The sequence below is a fragment of the Canis aureus genome, chromosome 26, assembly GCF_053574225.1.
Source record: "Canis aureus isolate CA01 chromosome 26, VMU_Caureus_v.1.0, whole genome shotgun sequence".
NCBI lineage: Eukaryota > Metazoa > Chordata > Mammalia > Carnivora > Canidae > Canis > Canis aureus.
Window position 1 is genome coordinate 24,060,686 of NC_135636.1, and position 19,157 is coordinate 24,079,842.

General features: G+C 42.0%; 1 protein-coding gene across 1 annotated transcript in view; it reads right to left on the reverse strand.

Moving 5' to 3' along the window:
• The window catches only part of TMC2 (transmembrane channel like 2), a 60,704-nt gene that overhangs the window by 31,451 nt on the left and 10,096 nt on the right, over positions 1 to 19,157 (reverse strand). The window contains exons 4-7 of the mRNA XM_077874104.1: positions 7,960 to 8,050; positions 4,647 to 4,728; positions 4,178 to 4,284; positions 2,702 to 2,800 (exon numbers count right to left, since the gene is read on the reverse strand). Coding sequence (XP_077730230.1) covers positions 2,702 to 2,800; positions 4,178 to 4,284; positions 4,647 to 4,728; positions 7,960 to 8,050 — 379 coding nt within the window. The remainder of the gene's footprint in view (positions 1 to 2,701; positions 2,801 to 4,177; positions 4,285 to 4,646; positions 4,729 to 7,959; positions 8,051 to 19,157) is intronic.

A 19,157-nucleotide genomic window follows, 5' to 3' on the forward strand; every position in this document is an offset into this window, starting at 1 on the left:
GAAGTATAATCAGTACACTTTGAGGTATAATATTAGCTTAGAATTTTAGTACTTCTTTCACATCTTTGCTGAAGAGAAAACAAGATTATTCTGGCCTCACACAGATATGTAGTTGGAAAGGGTAGGCAAATCTTAATAGCTTTTTCATATACTTAAGGCTGTTGCTTTTTTGATATGATACTTAAACTCAATAAATAAATAGCCATCTGTGAAATATTAGTTGTAATGTGGAATCTGAATCACATAATAAACTTTTCATGTCTTGTTACATTAAAATCCACTGTACTCTCCAAAATACTGGGTAATTAAACAGAGAAAAATATTAACTTTACAGTAGAGAATTCTGGCACACACTACTTTAACCAAGTGGTCACTGTTAACATTGCCAGCAATAACACGTATCAACATAATGTGACCCCAGCTTGACACCCTGAGAAGGGCACGTTATCTTTGTGGTAGCCTTCCCAATAATGTATAACCTCACTACGATTATGACAGATCATCAGATAAACCCAAATTAAGGGACATTTTCCAAAACAACTGACCAGTACTCCTCAAAAGTGTCAAAGTCACCAAAAAATAGAATTGTCATAGATTTGGGGGAGACTAAGGAGACATGACCAATGCATTAGGAGATTTTAAGCTGAGTCTTGGAATAGGAAAGGACTATCAGTGAAAAAAATTGATGAAATCCAAATAAATACATTTTAGTTAATAATATTGTACCAAGGTTAATTTCTTAGTTTTGATAATTGTTCCATGGGTATATAAGATGTTATCATAAAGTGAAGCTGGGTGAGAGAATATGAGAACTATGTACTATTTATGCAACTCTTCTGTAAGTCTAAAATTATCTCAGGATTTAAAGTTTTTAAAGCGTAATTGCTCTATCTTCTACTATCAAGATACAGGATCTTTTAGCCACACATAATTATGTAACATCATGTATTGGTCAAGTGGAAAATAATGGTTCTCTGAGTTATAAAAATCTGCCAAATGTTGATACACTTCTTATGCCATTATTTAAAAATCACATTTGTTAATATCTTCATTGATTTCATCAGAAAAGCATTTAACCATTGAGAAACTACCACTGTCGTGATGGATGTAAGTTTTCCAAAGCTTTTATTTTAGCTGAAAAAATTAAATTTTAGAGGCACCAGGTTGGCTCAGTCAGTGTAGCATATGACTCTTGATCTTGGGGTCATGAGTTCAAGCACCACACTGAGTGTAGAGATTACTTTAAAAAAAACAAACACTAAGGGTGCCTGGCTGGTTCAGTTGGTGGAGCACACAACTCTCGATCTCGTAGTTGTGAGTTCGTGCCCTCTTTGGGTGTAGAGATGACTTAAAAAACACGTAAAAAAAAGAAAGAGAGAAATATTTATCATTGGTGACAGCAGCAACAACAACAACAACAAAACAGAGGATTATTGTTGAATAAATTCAGTTTGCTTTGGGCAGGTAGGATGTATTTTCAAAGGGGCCCTTGAGCGAAAATAAAGAATAAAAATTCCTTAGAGGTAGTCCATAGTAGTAGTAGTAGTATATACTACTTAGAAGTGTAGTAGCTATTTGGAACATCCTTATTCCAAATGACTTGGAAAAATATTCCCACTCACTTCCACACATACCTGAAAAGTCTTGAACTTGACTATGAGTGTAATGGATGACAGCAGCAATGATTTGTTGTCTGAACCATCACAGGCTGGCCTCCCAGCCAAAGGAACTCCTTGGAGCTATGGACCAAGCCCCATAAAGGCATGGGGGTCAGGGGACTCAAAAGAGGGAGGGGTGTCCCAGGCTGTGTTCTGAACAAAAGCAGGAAGGCACTGGTATGTGATTCACTCAGGGACTTCCCCCAAACTTGATAAATATTAGAACATAAAGTCTGAGATAGAAATGGAGTGGGAGAGGGAGGGAGCAACCATGTGGCAAACAGTGCTTTCATAAACCTGACTCAAAACACTGAATTTTATTCTGTTGGGAATGGGAATAAATGAATACCAAAGTAGGAAAGTGACAGGGTCCAGTTTGCATTTCAGAAAGATCACTCTGGCAGCAGAAGGAATGGAGATTTTTTAGGAGCCAAGCCAAAGCAGAAAGCAGAAGATTCTAACATGTCCTGGCATGGTGGGGACATTATTCAAAGAAGAGGCAAGAGAGGTAGAGAAATGGGCACCTAGTCAAGACAGAGTTAGTGGTTGACTGGTTGTTGTGGGAGGGAGGGTGGTAGTGAGGAGAGGGAGAAGTGTAGAATGACTTTCAGGTTTCACATTTGAATGATTGGGTGAATGGTGGTTCCAATAAAGAAGATGGGAGAAAACAATGTGGATTTGGCTGGGTAGATGTTGAATTTGAGGAACAGTTAGGATATTCAGTTGAGGATGCCATGCAAAGCTTGGGAATGGCTGAACTCTCAATAGCCCTGGAGTCTTAATGTGGGTATGGCAGAGAAAACCATCCTGTAGGATCACTTACATGGATCTGGTAGAGAGAAGGGAGCAGTGTGTGTGGCTGCAGAAAGGACCCATGAAAGGGACTTAGGAGGACATGGTTGGCTAGCTCATTTTGCATAGTGGGGAATGTGAGTTAAGCACTGGTTTTCCAATGTCTAAATGCAATATTTCACATTTATCCACACAAATGTTAGGCCTTACAATCACATAATAGGAATGCATTGGCATATTGGTGATGGTACCTCAAAATCCCAAAGGACAGAAAAATCCATGGCTTTTTCTTCCTCAGCCCGAGGCACCGTCTTTCTGGGAATACTCCCATAGGGCACACCCATCAGAACCTTGTGTAGGGACAGAAAGATAGGATGATGCGTGGAGAAGATACAAACACTTCTTTCCTTCGAAGAACGTGTCCTGCTGTTTATTCAGTTGTATTTTTTCCTGTAATGCTTATGATGTTCCTCACAGAAATCTTCTAATTTGTTATATTTTCCTTGGAAAATATCCCAGGCCAATACTCTGGAGACTTGGGATCTCATTCACTACAAACTTACTGTGTGACTTCACACAAGTTGCTTATTCCTCTTTTGTCTCTCAATTATCATCTATAGATAGGAATGCACCTACATCTGTAATAAAATTATATCTGGGAGAATAGTGAGGAGTACTATTTAAGTGCAAGATTTAAAAAAAAGTATATTATGATATAATGCATTCTCTCTTTTTTTTCAGGGTAAAGAAAAAACATACTAAGATATTAATTCTCCACTGATTTTTAAAAAGATTTTATTTACTTATTGGACAGAGAGCACAAACGAGAAGCAGCAGGCAGAAGGAGAAGGAGAAGCAGGCTTCTAACTAAGCAAGGAGCCAAATGTAGGGTTTGATCTCAGGACCCTGGGATCATGACCTGAACTGAAGGCAGATTTTTAACCAACTGAGCAATCCAGGAGCCCCAATCTCCAATGATCTTAAAGTAAAACAAAAGATAGAAAAATGTAGGGTTCACTTCTTAATTTAGAAACACGAGTATTAAAAAAAAGAAGAAGAAGAAGAAAAAAGAAACACAAGTATTTTGAGTGCCCCTGTCCTGTGTGTTTGGCTGGATTGGCCTAGGGGACTGGAGATGCCCCTCCCCACCCATGGGGTGCAGGGGCTAGCTGAAATCCTGGTGGACCACCAGGTGTGTGTGGCTGAGCAGGTGACCTCTCTGGGGAAGAATTGGCATTGTCCTTGCCTGAAGTGTGAGAAATGTGAAAAGATGCTGACTTTAGGGAGCCATATTGAGCATGAAGGCAAGCCCTACTGCAATCATCCCTGCTCTGCCACCATGTTTGACCCAAAGGCTTTGGCTGAGGTGGAGTTGAGAGTCACACTTTCAGGGAAACCCAGGTTCTGGAAACAATATCCCTGGCTGCCCATTGGATCACTGCCCTTCTGGCTGATTCCCGGCCTTATCCCCAGGCACCTGGGCCTCCCATGCTCTCAGTAAAGCCGAACACTCAGAAAAAAGGAAAAAAAAAACAAAAAACACAAGTATTTTGGTTCCATTGGTTCCATTCTTTGTCCTGAACTATTTGGGCAAAGGATGGGAGTATAGAATTTAAAATAAATGACTGATTCTTTGTAAAATGGAGTGCATTTGATTAATATAAATGAGGATGGTGGTCATGATAAGCCTTAACACTATCTAAAGATATAGGAAGCTCTTGGCTTACCTCTGGGATGATAACTAGACCAAATATTAAGCCAAAAAGGACAAGGTTAACTCCATACATCCATCGGAGAAAGATGAAATATGATGCCACTGAAGAACCAAAATGACCTGGCATAAGAAAAGATGGCAGGATTTAAACGTTATGGAAAGACGAAGGTAGCAGTACTGACTACTTTATGTATGTGATGGATTCAGTTTTCGCAACAATCTGTGGAATGGATATTTCAGATAAATAACCTGAGGCTCTGTGGTGTTAACCAGTCTATCTATGCTCTCACAATCAGGAAATGAAGAAACACAATTTAAATCTTGGTCTGACTAAATGCAATATTTCAATAGTTCAAAGTCCATTCTGTTTTCTAATACAACAGGACCTATGAAATAACCTCATCAGTTGGTCAGGAACACAATGCAAGCCCTTGGAAACTCTTTTATAAACCAGTTAAAAATGGTGACACCAAAACACTCACTTTCAATGTCCTTGATCTTCATTTCCCAGGGTATACACTGAGTCTTGAAATTATCAAAGTCTCTCTTAAACTTGACCCACTTCTGAAATTAAACAGATAATACACTCAGTTTATTAACATCCTGCTTTGGGGCCTGGAGGAACACATTGGAGGAACATGTTAATGCTGTCAACACCAAAGTCAGGAGCAGAGTGAGAGAGAAGCCAGCGCAGCATAATGTCTGGTCTTTGTCTGCGGTGCTGATAAAAATTCACGTTTAGATAGTTTATATATGAACTTAGGAATTGTATATATAATTTATGTTGGGGGATCAAATTAGGTTAGCAACCTCTGATACGACATTTTTTTTTATCTTAAAACAAAAATTCAGGCACCTGGGTGGCTCAGTGGTTGAGTGTCTGCCTTTGGCTAAGGTCGTGATCCCAGGGTCTTGGGATCGAGTCCTACACTGGGCTCCCCACAGGGAGTCTGCTTCTCTCTCTGCCTAGGTATCTGCCTCTCTCTCTCTGTCTCTCATGAATAAATAAATAAAATCTTTAAAAAACCAAAAATTCAAGGGGAAAAAGAAATCTCACGACCTTTACATCCACGTTTGGCAGACAGCCAAGTGCCCAAATCTGATAGGAATTGTATTCAACCGCAGTGATGGTGGAATTGGAAGAACCTCAACCCATGGTTTCCATTCTCCTAGTGAAACAACAGCTTGTTTTTTTTGTAGTTGTTGTGTTGTTTTTATTTTTTTCTGTAAATAGGAAGGCATTTTGCTCCTTCCCATGGTCTGTTCCCAGCTCCAACACTTAGAGTTTATATCATTCAGAAGCCTGAGTAGCTGTCTGCCTGCTGATTGGATGAAAATCTGTCAATTCCCAAGGGGCTGCTCTCCAACAACCTCACTCTCTAGAAATAAATCCATTTGTAATTAAAAAATAAAAAACTCATTTGGTTGGATAAAAACAGTGGACAAAGAGATAGTAGAGAGGAGATCCTAAGGTCAGTTTCTATTATTACAAAGATCACCTAAGAACTTATTCATGAAAGGAGTTTTCCCATGTTTAAATTCACGAAAGAATCAAAAGGAAAATTTATCTGAAGGAATCTGATGTGTTTCCAGACCTGCAGGCTTTGAATGTATCCTGATGGGATGATTGCTGCACAAAGAGGAAGTTAGCTGTTGAAGAGGGTGGTGGTCACAGATGCGACAGAGAGGAGGAGCCCATAAGCCAATGCCTGGTTGATAATAATGGCAAAGGTATCCCTAAAACAGGAAGGGATGTGGAGAATAGCAGGTGGTGGTCATTGGGCATTCCAGTCCCACTGCTTTGTCTACCTTCCCTAGCTCTGATCCCATGCTCAAAATTTATTTTTGGCATATTTGGCTTTCTGTGTAAGACTGTCTATAAGGAAAGCATTGCCCATCACCTGGGCTGTCAGTATTTTGGTTTCTATGACAGTGATTTGTGGTTGCAAGTTGATAGATCGGAAATGGGATTGTGGTTTAGCTACCCACATAAGTAACTCTACTATCAGAAGGAAAAGGCACTGCTAATGTGAAGTCTTCACATTTCCAGTTCTCTTATCAGTTATTTCTCCTTGTAAATTAATAATCCAGCATCTGGTTTTACCTATCAGTCCCAGAAGCTTTATTAATATGAATCCTCCCTGGAGAGATGGATCCCCTGTCAGGGTGCTGATAAAATCAGTACAGAATATACACTTGCAAGGCTGAGGGGCAAGACGGGTAATGATCATTGCTAAGGGAGGCCCCCGGGGACAGTCTCCAAGTTAACTTAGTCGATCACTTGGCAACCATCTGATAGCTCCTCAAGGCTGTGGGCATCTTGGCCTGAAAAGTGATGCCCTGGAGGTGGGGCAGAGGACAAGAAGGCCATGGTGAAGCTCCATATTGTAGCTCTTATATTTCATTAGTTTAGAGAATCAGAAGACTGGGATGGGATGTGGCCAGGAGAAGACACCCCCTCCCACAACCCTTCCTCAGAGCCACATGAGATGGTAGCTGTGGTCCAAGGACTGGGATATTATATGAGAATGTTGTCTTGTTCTCCAGCTGGATACAGAAAAAGAATTTCAAATAGTGGATGAACAAGACATGGACAAGCTACACATTCTGTGGATGAAATCCAGATCTGAATGACTAAGACAGCCACTGAGGTCTGAGAAATAGTATTACAGAACAAGGAAAAAGGGATATGACTCTTTGAAATTTTTGACAAGCATTTAGGTCTTCATAACTCATGTTTTGAGAAATTATTCAGCATTCTTAATAGGATACAAGAAATATGGTTTCTAGGTAAAAGATAACATTTTGGGATTTTAAAAAGAATATAAGTAGAGCATGGAAGGGTTCAAGGTAGCTAAAAACTCAGCAACATCAAAGGAAAATAAGCATTATAGGTAATAAAGATTATAATTGAAACAGAAGAGAATGGATTCAATGATATTGGGAATAAACCTGAGAAATTTCTGAGAATGCAAAGAGAGAAAACAAAGAATTTTAAATAATGAAGGAAGATAAACTCAGAAGAGGATCAACAGCCATCCTTCTCCTAAGGAAGAAGCTAGAACTATTTGCTAAACAGAATCATTTATTAAAGATATATTTGAAGAGCACATTCCTCATTTGGAGCAAAAAAAAAAAAAAAAAAAAAAAAACCTAAGTGTGCAGTTCGGTTGTAGTTTCTAGATAAAATTAATAAAATGACACATAGATTGCTGTCAGGCAAGTCAACCTGAAAAAAAGGTATTGGGAATAAAAAAGACTCAAATCCAACATGTACAGAAAGTAATTCCTCAAATTATGGGAGCACCATCTGCAACTTTTTGATGATACATATGATCTTAATGAAATGATTGAGTTTTGGCAAGAATATGAAATATCCAAATGGCCCCAAGAAAAAGTTAAAACTCAAATGAACCAATGAACATGGAATCCATGAAAAAACTTCCAAGTGTTATATAAAAAATGGATGATTTATCAAGCCATGTGTCCTGATTTGGGGCTTGGGAAATAAGATCTCAGTGCTTTAATCTCATCAGTTTTGTTAGTTTATAGTTCTTCACCAGAGAGGAAGTGAGTCTCAAATACACTGATGCTCTCACAGATAAATGTAGAGAAATTGACAGGAGACAGTTGGTTTGCATTCCTAGACAAATCAGTTGCTCAGCCAGACCTCACACTGAGGATTCTGGGGGAGCTGGACACTGATGCAGAGGCTGGGCAGGTGCCTGTGATGGTCACCCGGGTTCAGAGGGTGAACAAGCCCTCCTGAGGGATTGCTGCCTCTCTACCACCCACCTTAGCCACCAGCATCCTATAGGCATAGAGTCGCTTGCCTTTCCCCTTTCCCAAGGCTCCTTCATACTTCTCCACAAATTCTTGGGCCTCCCTGGTTAGGAAAAAAAAAAAAAAGAGAGTTAGAGGGAGAACTTCAATTAACACCAGACCAAAAGAAATCTGAATTATGAGAGCATATATGTTGCTAAAAGTCTTTTTTTTCTCTCTAAAAGTCTTAAGTGTTTTCATACCCCTAGTTAGAATATAAGCTCCATGAAGGTAGGGCATTTTGTCTGTTTTGTTCATTGAAGTTTCCTAAATTCTAAGAATGGTGCTTAGTACATGGCAGGCACCTCTGGTGACATGCCCCTGAATGGCAAAAGGGACTTTGCAGATACAATTAAGATTCCAGAATTTTTTTTTTTTAAGATTCCAGAATTTAAAATAGGGAGATTATCCTGGATTTTCTGGAAGGGCCCAGAGTAATCACATGATCACATGAGCCCTTAAACACAGAAGAAGAAGAAGAAGAAGAAGAAGAAGAAGAAGAAGAAGAAGAAGAAGAAGAAGAAGAAGAAAAGAAGAAGAAGAAGAAAGAAGGAGAAGGAGAAGAAGAAGAAGAAGAAGAAAAGAAGAAGAAGAAAAGAAAAGAAAAGAAAAGAAAAGAAAAGAAAAGAAAAGAAAAGAAAGAAAAGGAAGAAAGAAAGAAAGAAAAAAGGGCAGAAAGGGAAGTCAGAGAAATTAAAAGCAAGAGATTTCTTGACCCTCTGTTGCTGGGGGCCCTCAGGAGGAAACCCACAGAAGGAAGTGAATTCTGCCAAAATCCAGCAAGCTTGGAAGAAGACCTCTAGCCCCACATGGGAGCCTCAGCCTTGCGAATATCTTGATTTTAGCTGAGTGAGACCCTGAGCAGAGAATCCAGCCAGGCCACCCCAGACTTCTGACCAGCAGCACTGTGAACGGAGAAGTATTATCTGTTTTTTTTTTTTTAAGATTTTATTTATTATTCATGATAGAGAGAGAGAGAGAGAGGCAGAGGGAGAAGCAGGCTCCTGGCGGGGAGCCGGATGTGGGACTCCATCCCAGGACCCCAGGATCACACCCTGAGTGGAAGGCAGATGCTCAACCCCTGAGCCACCCAGGTGGCCCGAGAAGTATCGCCTTAAATAGTTACCTTTGTGGCAATTTGTTGCAGCAGCAATAGAAACAAACACAGCAAAACAGATGAAGGGGATTAAGTGGTAAAAAATTTCAGTTATAAAATAAATAAGTCACAGAGATGTAAAGTACAGTCTAGGGAATATAGTCAATAATATTGTAATAACGTTGTATGGTGACAGATGGTAGCTAGACTTATCGTGGTGAGCACTGTGTCATGTATATACACATCGAATCATGCTGTTGTACACCTGAAACGAATATAATATAGTATGTCAACTCTACTTCAGTAAAAAAAAAAAAAAAAAGAAAATGAATACAGCATTCAGTAGACATTTGTGGACTGCATGAATGTTGAATGAGGGAGTGAATCTCCACGGAAGGTTGGATGAGAAATCCACGGATCAGTTTGTCTATTAAGTATTCTGGGGAGTGTGCTGGGGCTGGTGAGAACTGGCTCCTGAGAACCCAGTGTTAAATATTCAGGAACTTGGCCATCCAGCTGTTAAACTGTTGGTAGCTTGAAATTGGCCACGGTGGGAGTATTTAGACCGTGGAAATCAGCAAATGCTGCAAATCTGGGCCTTTCCATCCCAGCCCCCAGACAGCCAGTTTTTCAGCACTGGATAGAGCCACACAAATGGATGAGGAACGAAGTCCATCTCAGCGTGGCCGGAAGGCGGCGTTGTGGAGCTGTGTTGTGTGTCTAGCTGATGTTGCTGCGCCCCGCCATTTGCTGTACAATACCTATCTCACCTCCAAAGTGCAAGTGCAGGCAGACGACAAGAGTCAAAGTCACATTCTAACCTCAGGTGAATCTTGAAGCTGGTTTTATTCGGATATCTCCAAATTAATAAGGCTGACTGTCTGAAGCTGGTTTTATTCGGATGTCTCCAGGTTAATCAGGCTGACTGTCTAGCTCTTGAGCCTGGGGTGAAAAACTGGTCTGTATGGGATTAAGGCTCCTTAATGAGATCAGCTCCCTGTTCCCCCCGAGGCAGGACATGTCCTGGCAGTTAGTTATCTGTGGCTACCAACTTAGCCATCACACAAAAAAATGTTTTCATGAAATTTGTATTTTTGTTCTTTTCCTGTATTTTACATGTGAGCAGAGGCTCATAAGCACTTAGAGTTTGTGGGTGTAAATGTGCCAGGTTTTGGGGCACCTGAGTGGCTCAGTCAGTTAAGAGTCTGACTCTTGGTTTTGGCTCAGGCAGTGATCTCAGAGATGGAACCCCACCTCATCGGGCTCTGTGCTCAATGGGGAGTCTGCTTGGAGATTCTCTTCCTCTGTCCCTCACCCCGGTCTCTCTCTCTAGAATAAAGAAACAAATCTTTAAATGTGCCAGCTTTTAAGATTTGGGGACTTCAAATGAGAATTCTTGAAAGTAAGAGCCAGCTCTTGTTTCTGAGCCATTGGGCTGGACAGCAAATGCTTCTTTTCTTGATGTCCAGATTCTGTGTCTAGATGCCCAGATCCCTCAGGAGAACAGAGTGCTGTGCCCACTACTGGATGCAAATCTCGAGGACCATTCACTATGAAAAGCCCCCCTGGTTTAAGAATTTTGGTGGGGCTCCTGGGTGGCTCAGTGGTTGAACGTCTGCCTTTGCCTCAGGTTGTGATTTTTGCAGCAAGCTCCTTTTTAAACATGTTGCCTATAATCCAGAGAGTATTTGGTTTATGGAAACCCTGGCTCCTGCCCTGTACTTTCTTTTTTTTTTTTTTTTTAAGATTTTATTTATTCATAGAGACAGAGAGAGAGAGAGAGAGAAAGAGAGAGAGAGAGAGGCAGAGACACAGGCAGAGGGAGAAGCAGGCTCCATACAGGAAGTCCCACGTGGGACTCGATCCCAGGTCTCCAGGATCACACCCCGGGGCTGCAGGAGATGCAAAACCGCTGAGCCACTGGGGCTGCCCTGCCCTGTATTTCCTGATGTAAATCTTACTTCTGTCAGGTGCTTCTGTTCCCCCCTTGTCACCAAGTGTCCTTTGAAAAGGGAACTTCCTGTAAACTTGCCTCTCTTTTTTCCTCCTACCAGATGGTGTGTGATAAATGCAGTGAAATAGCAAAAGAGGAAGGATCTGTTGTTTTGAGGAAGCTTTTAGGGGTGTGGATCTCAAGTTCCCTTTTGGTAGGTGACGATTAACCCCTTAGGTCCCTCCAGCACTCAGCAGAGGAAGAAGTTATTGAAGAAAGGGCTTTCATGTGTAGGCACACCACAGACAGCACTTCAGAATCCCCCCACATTTGCTTCCTGGAAGATCCTTCTTGTGAATAAAGTGGCCCAAACCAGTTTGGAAAACACGAATCAGGGTGGCTATGGCTGCTGGGAGGGAAGGAGGTATATTGTATGGCTTTTAGTGCCAGAGCCCAAGCAGGATTCTGTGGCAGTTTTCATCTAGAAATGAGGGTGATATGAGAATCAAGTGTCTGAATGCATGCACCGTGAGTATAGCGACTTCATTTGACAGCCAGTCACCCCTTCCCCTTCTGAGGAAGCAGTAGCTCCTAGGGTGGGCAGCTGGTAAGACTCTGCTAGTTCAGGGGCTTAGTGTGAGGAGGCCTCTGCCTCCCCAGGTGCCTGGACAAGGGGCTTGGTAACATGATCTTTCACAACAGGAATGCTCTGAAGTTGGCCCGTGGCATCTCTCAGAAACATTATATGCTTCCAAAAACTCCTCCCTGGTGAAGGCATTCAGATTCAAATCACACTTAATTTAGAGATTTGAGGTAAAAATAGACACAGGGTAGCTCTGTATGTGATGGCATCCTCACAGAATGTTGCTGTCCCATGCAGGACACTGAGAGAGAATCGTAGCCAGCCTGAAATCTAGAAGACACATGGAAGGGGGAAGGAAGCATTGATTGCTAAAAGGAGGTGGCTAGGGGCTGGAGGTGGCCAGAGGTTGAAGGTGGTCTGGGCCATGCTGGTTTGGCATCTCCCTTTGTCCCCAGGCAATTTCCACTTTTAGTTGTGGAGACAATGGCCAAATAAATGCTGAGTTCACACTAAATAGAAATTCAGATCAGCCAGGTGAGGCATCTGCTCTAGAGACCTCACTGAATCAACCCAAGGGCAGTGGAGGCTAACCAAGCGTAGGTTGTAGTTTAAAATACATTAGCAAATTATTATTCTTCCCTTTAAAATGGAGAACTGGGTACTCGGGTGGCTCAGTTGGTTAACTGTCTGACTCTTGACAGAGTCAAAGCCTGACTGCATCAGGCTCCTTGCTCAGCATGGAGTTTGCTTGTCCTTGTCCCTCCACTTCTCTCTTGCTCTCTCTCTTTCTCAAATAAATAAATAAATAAATAAATAAATAAATAAATAAAATCTTAAAAAAAAAAAATGGAGAACCAAATTCTCCTCCCCTTGCATGTGGGCCAGACTTAGTGACTTGTTTCCAATGAATAGAAAGTGGTAGAAGGGACATTTTATGACTTCTGAGACTAGGACATAAAAGGTATTGTGACTTTCTACTTGAATACATCCTCTTAAGCCAGCTGCTATGTCGTGAGGATACTCAAGCAGCCAATGGAGAGAAACTGAGGCCTCTTTGTTTTTTTTAAAGATTTTACTTATCCATGAGAGACAGAGAGAGAGAGAGAGGCAGAGACACAGGCAGAGGGAGAAGCAGGCTCCATGCAGGGAGCCCGACATGGGACTCAATCCCGGGACACCAGGATCATGCCCTGGGCCAAAGGCAGGTGCCAAACCACTGAGCCACCCAGGGATCCCCCCTGAGGCTGCTATCTAACCACCAACATCAACTTGTCATCCATGTGAGTGAGGCACCTTGGAAGTGGATTCACCAGCCCCAGTCAAGCCTTCAGATGACTGCAGCCCTGTCCAACATCTTGACTCAACCTTATCAGAGACTCTAAGTCAGAACTGCCCAACTAAGTTGCTCCTGAATTTCTGACCCATAGGAGAGAGTAAATTTTCATTACAGTTTTAAATTACTAAGTTTGGGTTAATTTATTACACATCCCTAGATAATATACTGTAGAACCCAAAACAGTGCTTATACATTTAGGTTTATTATGTCTTTCTCTTGATGGATTGATACTTTTATCATTCTATAATGTTCCTTTCTGTCCCTGTTAATTTCCTTTACTCTGAAATCAACTTTATCTGATATTTATGTAGCCTCTTCTACTGTTATTTTGGTTAATGTTTGCATGATATATGTGTATTTTTGTCATTTTTGTACTCCCAACCTATATATATCATTATATTTAAATTGGATTTCTTGTGGACCATATGCAATTAAGTCATTTAAAAAATTACTTTGCCAGTCTGTTTTTAAAATTGGTATATTTAGACCATTTACATTTAATGTAATTATTAATATATTACAATTTAAACCTACAATTTCATCTTTTTTGTTTTATGTTTGTCCTCTATGTTTTTCATTTCTGTTTTCCTTTTTCCTACAGGTTACTTGAATATTTTTTAGGATTCCACTTTGGTTTGTCTATGATGCTTTTTAGTGTTATCTCTTTGTATGACCTTTTCAGTAGTTGCTCTAAGTATTACTATATATTACCATATCATGAAATATGCAATGTAAGATGTGTGTGTGTGTGTGTGCATGTGTGTGTGTATTCAAAGTCTACTGGTGCTGACATTTTACTAGGTAAAGTGTAGAAGTGTTACCTCCTTTTACATCCTTTTAACCTCCCATTTATAATTGTCTTAAATATTTTCCCTTCACTCATTGAGAACCACATTAGATGGTGTTATAATTTCTTCTTCAACTGTCAAACATAATTTTAAATACTCAAGAGGAGAAGGAAAATCTATGACAGTTTCCAATATTTTTGCTCTTACCCTGTTCTTCCTTCCTGATGTTCCAAGAGTCTTTCTTTTATCATTTCCTTTTTTGTTAAAAGAATTTACCTTAGTCATTCTTTTAGGGTAGGTTTGCTGGTAACAATTCTTTTAGGTTTCCTTCATCTGAGAATGTCTTGATTTCTTCTTCTTTTTAAAGATTTTATTTATTTATTTGAGAGAGAGACAGAGAGAGAGCATGAATAGGGAGAGGGGCAGAGGGACAAGCAGACTCCTCACTGAGCATGGAGCAGGTTGCATGGGGTTTGATCCCAGAACCCTGAGATCATGATTGGAGCCACTCAGGCTCCCTGATTTCTTCTTATTCTTAAAGGATATTTTTGGGGCTATAGAATTCTGGGCTGACAATTCTCTTATTTAGCACTTGAAAAATTGTTGTGCCACCTTCTGTCCTCCAGGGCTCCTAGCAAGAAATTTGCTGTCATTCTAATTGTTTTCCCTTACAGGTTTCTCTCTGACTGCTGGTAAGAAATGTGACTATGGTGTCTTGACATGAATTACTTTGGTTCATCCTGTATAGGGTTTATTTAGTTTTCTCAAATCTGTAAGTTTTGCCAAATTTGAGAAATTTTTAGTCATTCTTTCTTTTATTTTCTAAGATTTTATTTATTTATTCATGAGAGACATACAGAGAGGCAGAGACACAGGCAGAGGGAGAGCTCATGGGGAACCTAGTGTGGGATCCCAGGACCCTGAGATCATGACCGAGCCAAGGGCAGACACTCAATCACTGAGCCACCCAGGTGCTCATTATTAGACATTATTTCTTGGAAGACCTTTTCAGCCCCATCTGCTTTCTTCTCTTTTCTGGGACTCTTCCCCCTATCCTCTCATATCCAGGGCAAGGGATGTGGAAGAGACATTAACATTAGAGCATTTATTATAGTCCCACATGTCCCATTCATTTTTCTCCCAGATTGTTTTCTCTCTTGTTCAAATTGGTTAATTTCTCTTGGTCTATTTTCAGTTTCATTGATTCTTTGCTCTCTCCATGCTGCTGTTGAGATCACTCATTCAGTTTTTAAAATTTTAGTTGTATTTTTTACTTCTAAAATTTCTTTCTTTTTCTTTCTTTCTTTCTTTCTTTCTTTCTTTCTTCTTTCTTTCTTTCTTCCTTCTTTCTAGATTTTTATGTATTTATTCTTGAGGGACACACAGAGAGGAAGAGGTAGAGACACAGGCAGAGGAAGAAGCAGGCTCCATAAAGGGAGCCTGATGTGGGATTCAATCCCAGGACTCTAGGATCACTCCCTGGGCTGAAGGCGGGCGCTAAACCACTGAGCCACCCAGGGATTCCAACTTCTAAAATTTCTAGTTGTTCTTTTTTTAGATCTTCTATTTCTTTTGTTAGACTTTTTTTTTAAGATTTTATTTATTTATTCATGAGATACATATATATATAGAGAGAGGAAGAGACACAGGCAGAGGGAGAAGCAGGCTCCATGCAGGAAGCCCAACGTGGGACTTGATCCTGGGTCTCCAGGATCCCACCCTGGACCAAAGGCGGCACTAAACCGCTGAGCCACCGGGGCTGCCCTGGACTTTCTATTTCTTCATTAGTTTCATGTGTTCATAATTGCTCAGGGAAGCACTTTTATGATAGTTTCTTTAAAATCTTTGCCAGGTAATTCTATCCTCTATGTCATCTTGGTGTTAGCATCTTTAGTTGTCTTTTATCATTCAGCTTAAGATCTTCCTGGTTCTTGGTAGGATGAGTGACTTTCAGTTGAATATTGGACACTTTGGGTATTATGTTTAAATGGATTATTATTTAAATGGTTGTTTAAATCTTGTTTAAATGGATCTTGTGTAAATCTTCTGCTTTAGCAGGCCGCCTCTGACATGGCTTCAGTGGGTGAAAGGGATGCTGTCTGGTTACTTCCAGGTGGAAGTCCATGTTCTTTACTTGGCCCTCTTTGGCACCTGAGGCTGGGTAGGAACTCTTCATTACTGCTGAGCAGGGATGGGAGTTCAGGCTTCCAACCAGGTTCTTCTCATATCTTCCTGGCTAGGAGGGATGCCTTGCTTCTGTCAGGTGGTGGTGAAAGTCTAGACTCCCCATGTGGCCTCCATAGACACCCAAAGGAGAGGGAGGGCTCATGACTGCCTGGTGGGGATGAAAGTCCATACTACCCACTCAGCCTCCTCTGATACTACCCTTGTGGGGGCATCAGGGGCACCAGTTATAACCTGGCAAGGGAGGTAATCTAGGCTTCCTCACTTTGCTTTTGCTGCCAGGGATGGGGATGGGACTGCTTTCTGTTTGTGGGGCTTGGCTAGAGTAAGATTGCTGTTGCCTATGACTTTGCCATCTCGACAGACTATCCCTTTCCTGGGCCTTTGGCTAGAGAGAGCTGATTTTTCTTGAGGTATTTTTTAGTCTGTTTCTATCCATGTTTCTGGGTGGCCAGAAATATAGGGCAAGAAGAAAACCCCATAACTCAGTGCCCTATCAATTCTCTGTCATGAGGTCTTTAACCAGACCATTTTCTTCTTTCCACCTTTCTGAGTCTTCTTATGTTTGCTTTACAGGTAATGTCCAGGGTTTTAGTTGTAGTTAGTGGGAAGAATTGGCAGAAGCAGGTCTACTGCCTTTTTCTGGAAGTGGAATTCTTCAGATTTCTCTGAAGAAAACAGGCAATTTGGGTAATTTTCTAAGATATCATCTGATAAAGCTGAGGGACACATCTGATTAATTCTATGGTTGAAGCAAACGTGGGACGCCTGGTGGCTCAGCAGTTGGGTGTCTGCTTTTGGCTCAAGGCATGATCCCATGGTCCCAGGATCAAGTCCTACATCGGGCTCCCTGCATAGGGCCTGCTTCTCCTTCTGCCTGTGTCTCTGGCTCTCTCTCTGTGTGTCTCTCATAAATAAATAAATAAAATCTTAAAAAAAAAATAAAAGCAAATATCCCTGATGCATGGGTCCTAAAAGGCAGAGACTGACTAGTGCCAAAGCTGCCCAGAGGTGGCAGAGGCATGAGCACAGGCTTGGGTCAGTTCACCACTGTTTTGTTCTTTATGCGTTACTATTCCTTCTTCGGTTGTCACAACAACCATGCCCTGGTCAGCCAGCTGCCCGAATGGGCCGGAGGCTGAGGTCTCCACACTATTGATTCTGAAAAAGGATTTATCGGTGCCTGGGTGGCTCAGTTGGTTAAATGTCCAACTCTTAATTTTGGCTCAGGTCATGTTCTCAGGGTCATGAGATTGAGCCCCACATCAGGCTCCGACCGAGCTCAGTGAGTTGGCTTGAGATTCTTTCTCTCTCTCCCTCTGTAACCACCCACCCCTGAAAAATAAATAAATAAAATCTTAAAAATAAAAAAGGAAGATGTACTCTGGGAATGCTATCTGCAATGAAAAACCTCACTGCCAGAGAGGGAAATCATAGAGGATGCAAAGGGATTCATTCTAGAATGTTTAGTAACTCTAGAGAAAGAATTACAAATGAAAAGCACAGGTACTGGAGCCAGAATCCCTGAGTCCAAATGCCAACCAGGCCACTTAACTCACCTTGCAAACCTGGAGCAAATTACTTAATTGCTCTGTGTCTCAATTTGCTCTTTAGTAAATTTGGGACAACAGTAATAGTCCCTATATCACAGAGTGGCTGTAGGATTAAATGGGCTGTGACACACCAGCACTCAGAACAGTGTCTGGCACACAGGGAGTGCTCAGTAAGTGGTGGCAATACTAAAAGAGAAATAATAAAAAGAATAGTAAAAGATGAATTAGACACAGCTCTGCAGACAAGAGTGTCCAGTCGAGGGGGATGCTCAATTGGAGCATTCAGTGCCAGGGGGATCAGAGGGGCAGTAAATAGCTCCGTCTGAATGTGAGGAGGGCCATGGGGCTTCCCTGCAGGGGAGCACTTGGCCTGAGTCTTACAGGGTCTGTGGGAATCAGCCAGGTGGGCCGGCAGAAAGCAGAGATCTAGGCAGAGGCACCAGCTTGCTTGGAGCTGCTGAAGCTCTCCCGCCTAAGACGGGAGTCTGGGATAAGGAGGCTCCGGAGAGGGAGGAGGGAGGGGGGAGGCCTGGAGGGAAGAGGCCGGTGTTGGCTGAGGAGCTCTGCCCCAGGGACCCAGGGACAGAAACGTGGGTCTGTTCAACTTCTCAGGCTTTTAAGGCTTCCCACTCACACCAAGAGCAGGACCCCTGCCCCTGCAGCTGGAGGAGATATCAGACTTCTCTCCTCTGGACAGCTAGACAGCCCTGGGGAATCTTCCTAGTCCTTGAGATTTCCAGCCGGCTGGAGATCTCATTTCCATAAGCACCTCAGTTGCTCTTTTTCCACTGTTAATAAAAGATGTGTTCAGGTGACACCCGAGTGGGGGGGTGAGGTTCTGTTAGAGTGACAGGTGGCTGTTCTGCACGCCCCTGTCAGGAAGAAGAACCTGGCCTGGAGATAGGAGTTTCAGAAGAAGGGCCTAGGAAGGAAGACAGCCACTGCCTAAAGCTGTACCTGCCACCAAACTATAGCCACCAGCCACAAGCGATGATTTAATTTAAATACAGTAAAATAAAACAAAAAAATTTAGTTTCTTAGTCACACTCACCACTTTTCGAGTGCTTACTAGCCACATAGGGCACTATTAGTGCAGATTTAGAGCATTCCCATCATCCCCCAAAGTTCTGTTGGTCAGTACTGGGCTGGTGGCGCCAGAGGGACACATTTTTTCCTGTAGCTGTGTAGGATACAAATGCGGTAATTTCCTGGCATGGAGTAAGCTCTGTCTTCCAGAACCTGTTGGGGTTCGCCTTGGGTTTGTGCAGCCCAGCATCTTTGCTGCGTCTCTTGGGGGTAACCAGTGAGGCTCAATAGGTCAAAACAGCTGCCAAACTGTTCTACATAATAGAGGGTGAGGCGCTTGGCTTGAGAGGATGGGAAACTCATGTGTGAGCAGAGCCAGGGAAATGGCTTTATAAAGGGGGAAGGGGAAAAGGAGTGTCCCTGCAGCCCTGTGGCAGAAAAGCCAAGGAGGAGCTTGGGGGGAAATGGTAATGCTGGATTTTTTTTTTTTTTTTTAAGATTTAATTTATTCATTTGACAGAGAGACGATTTGCAGGTTCACAAGCTGGGGTGAGGGGCAGAGGGAGAGGGAGAAGCAGGCTCCCCCCTGAGCAGGGAGCTTGACCCTACTTGGGGGGGCTTGGGGCTCAACCCCAGGACCCTGGGATCATGACCTGAGCTGAAGGCAGATGC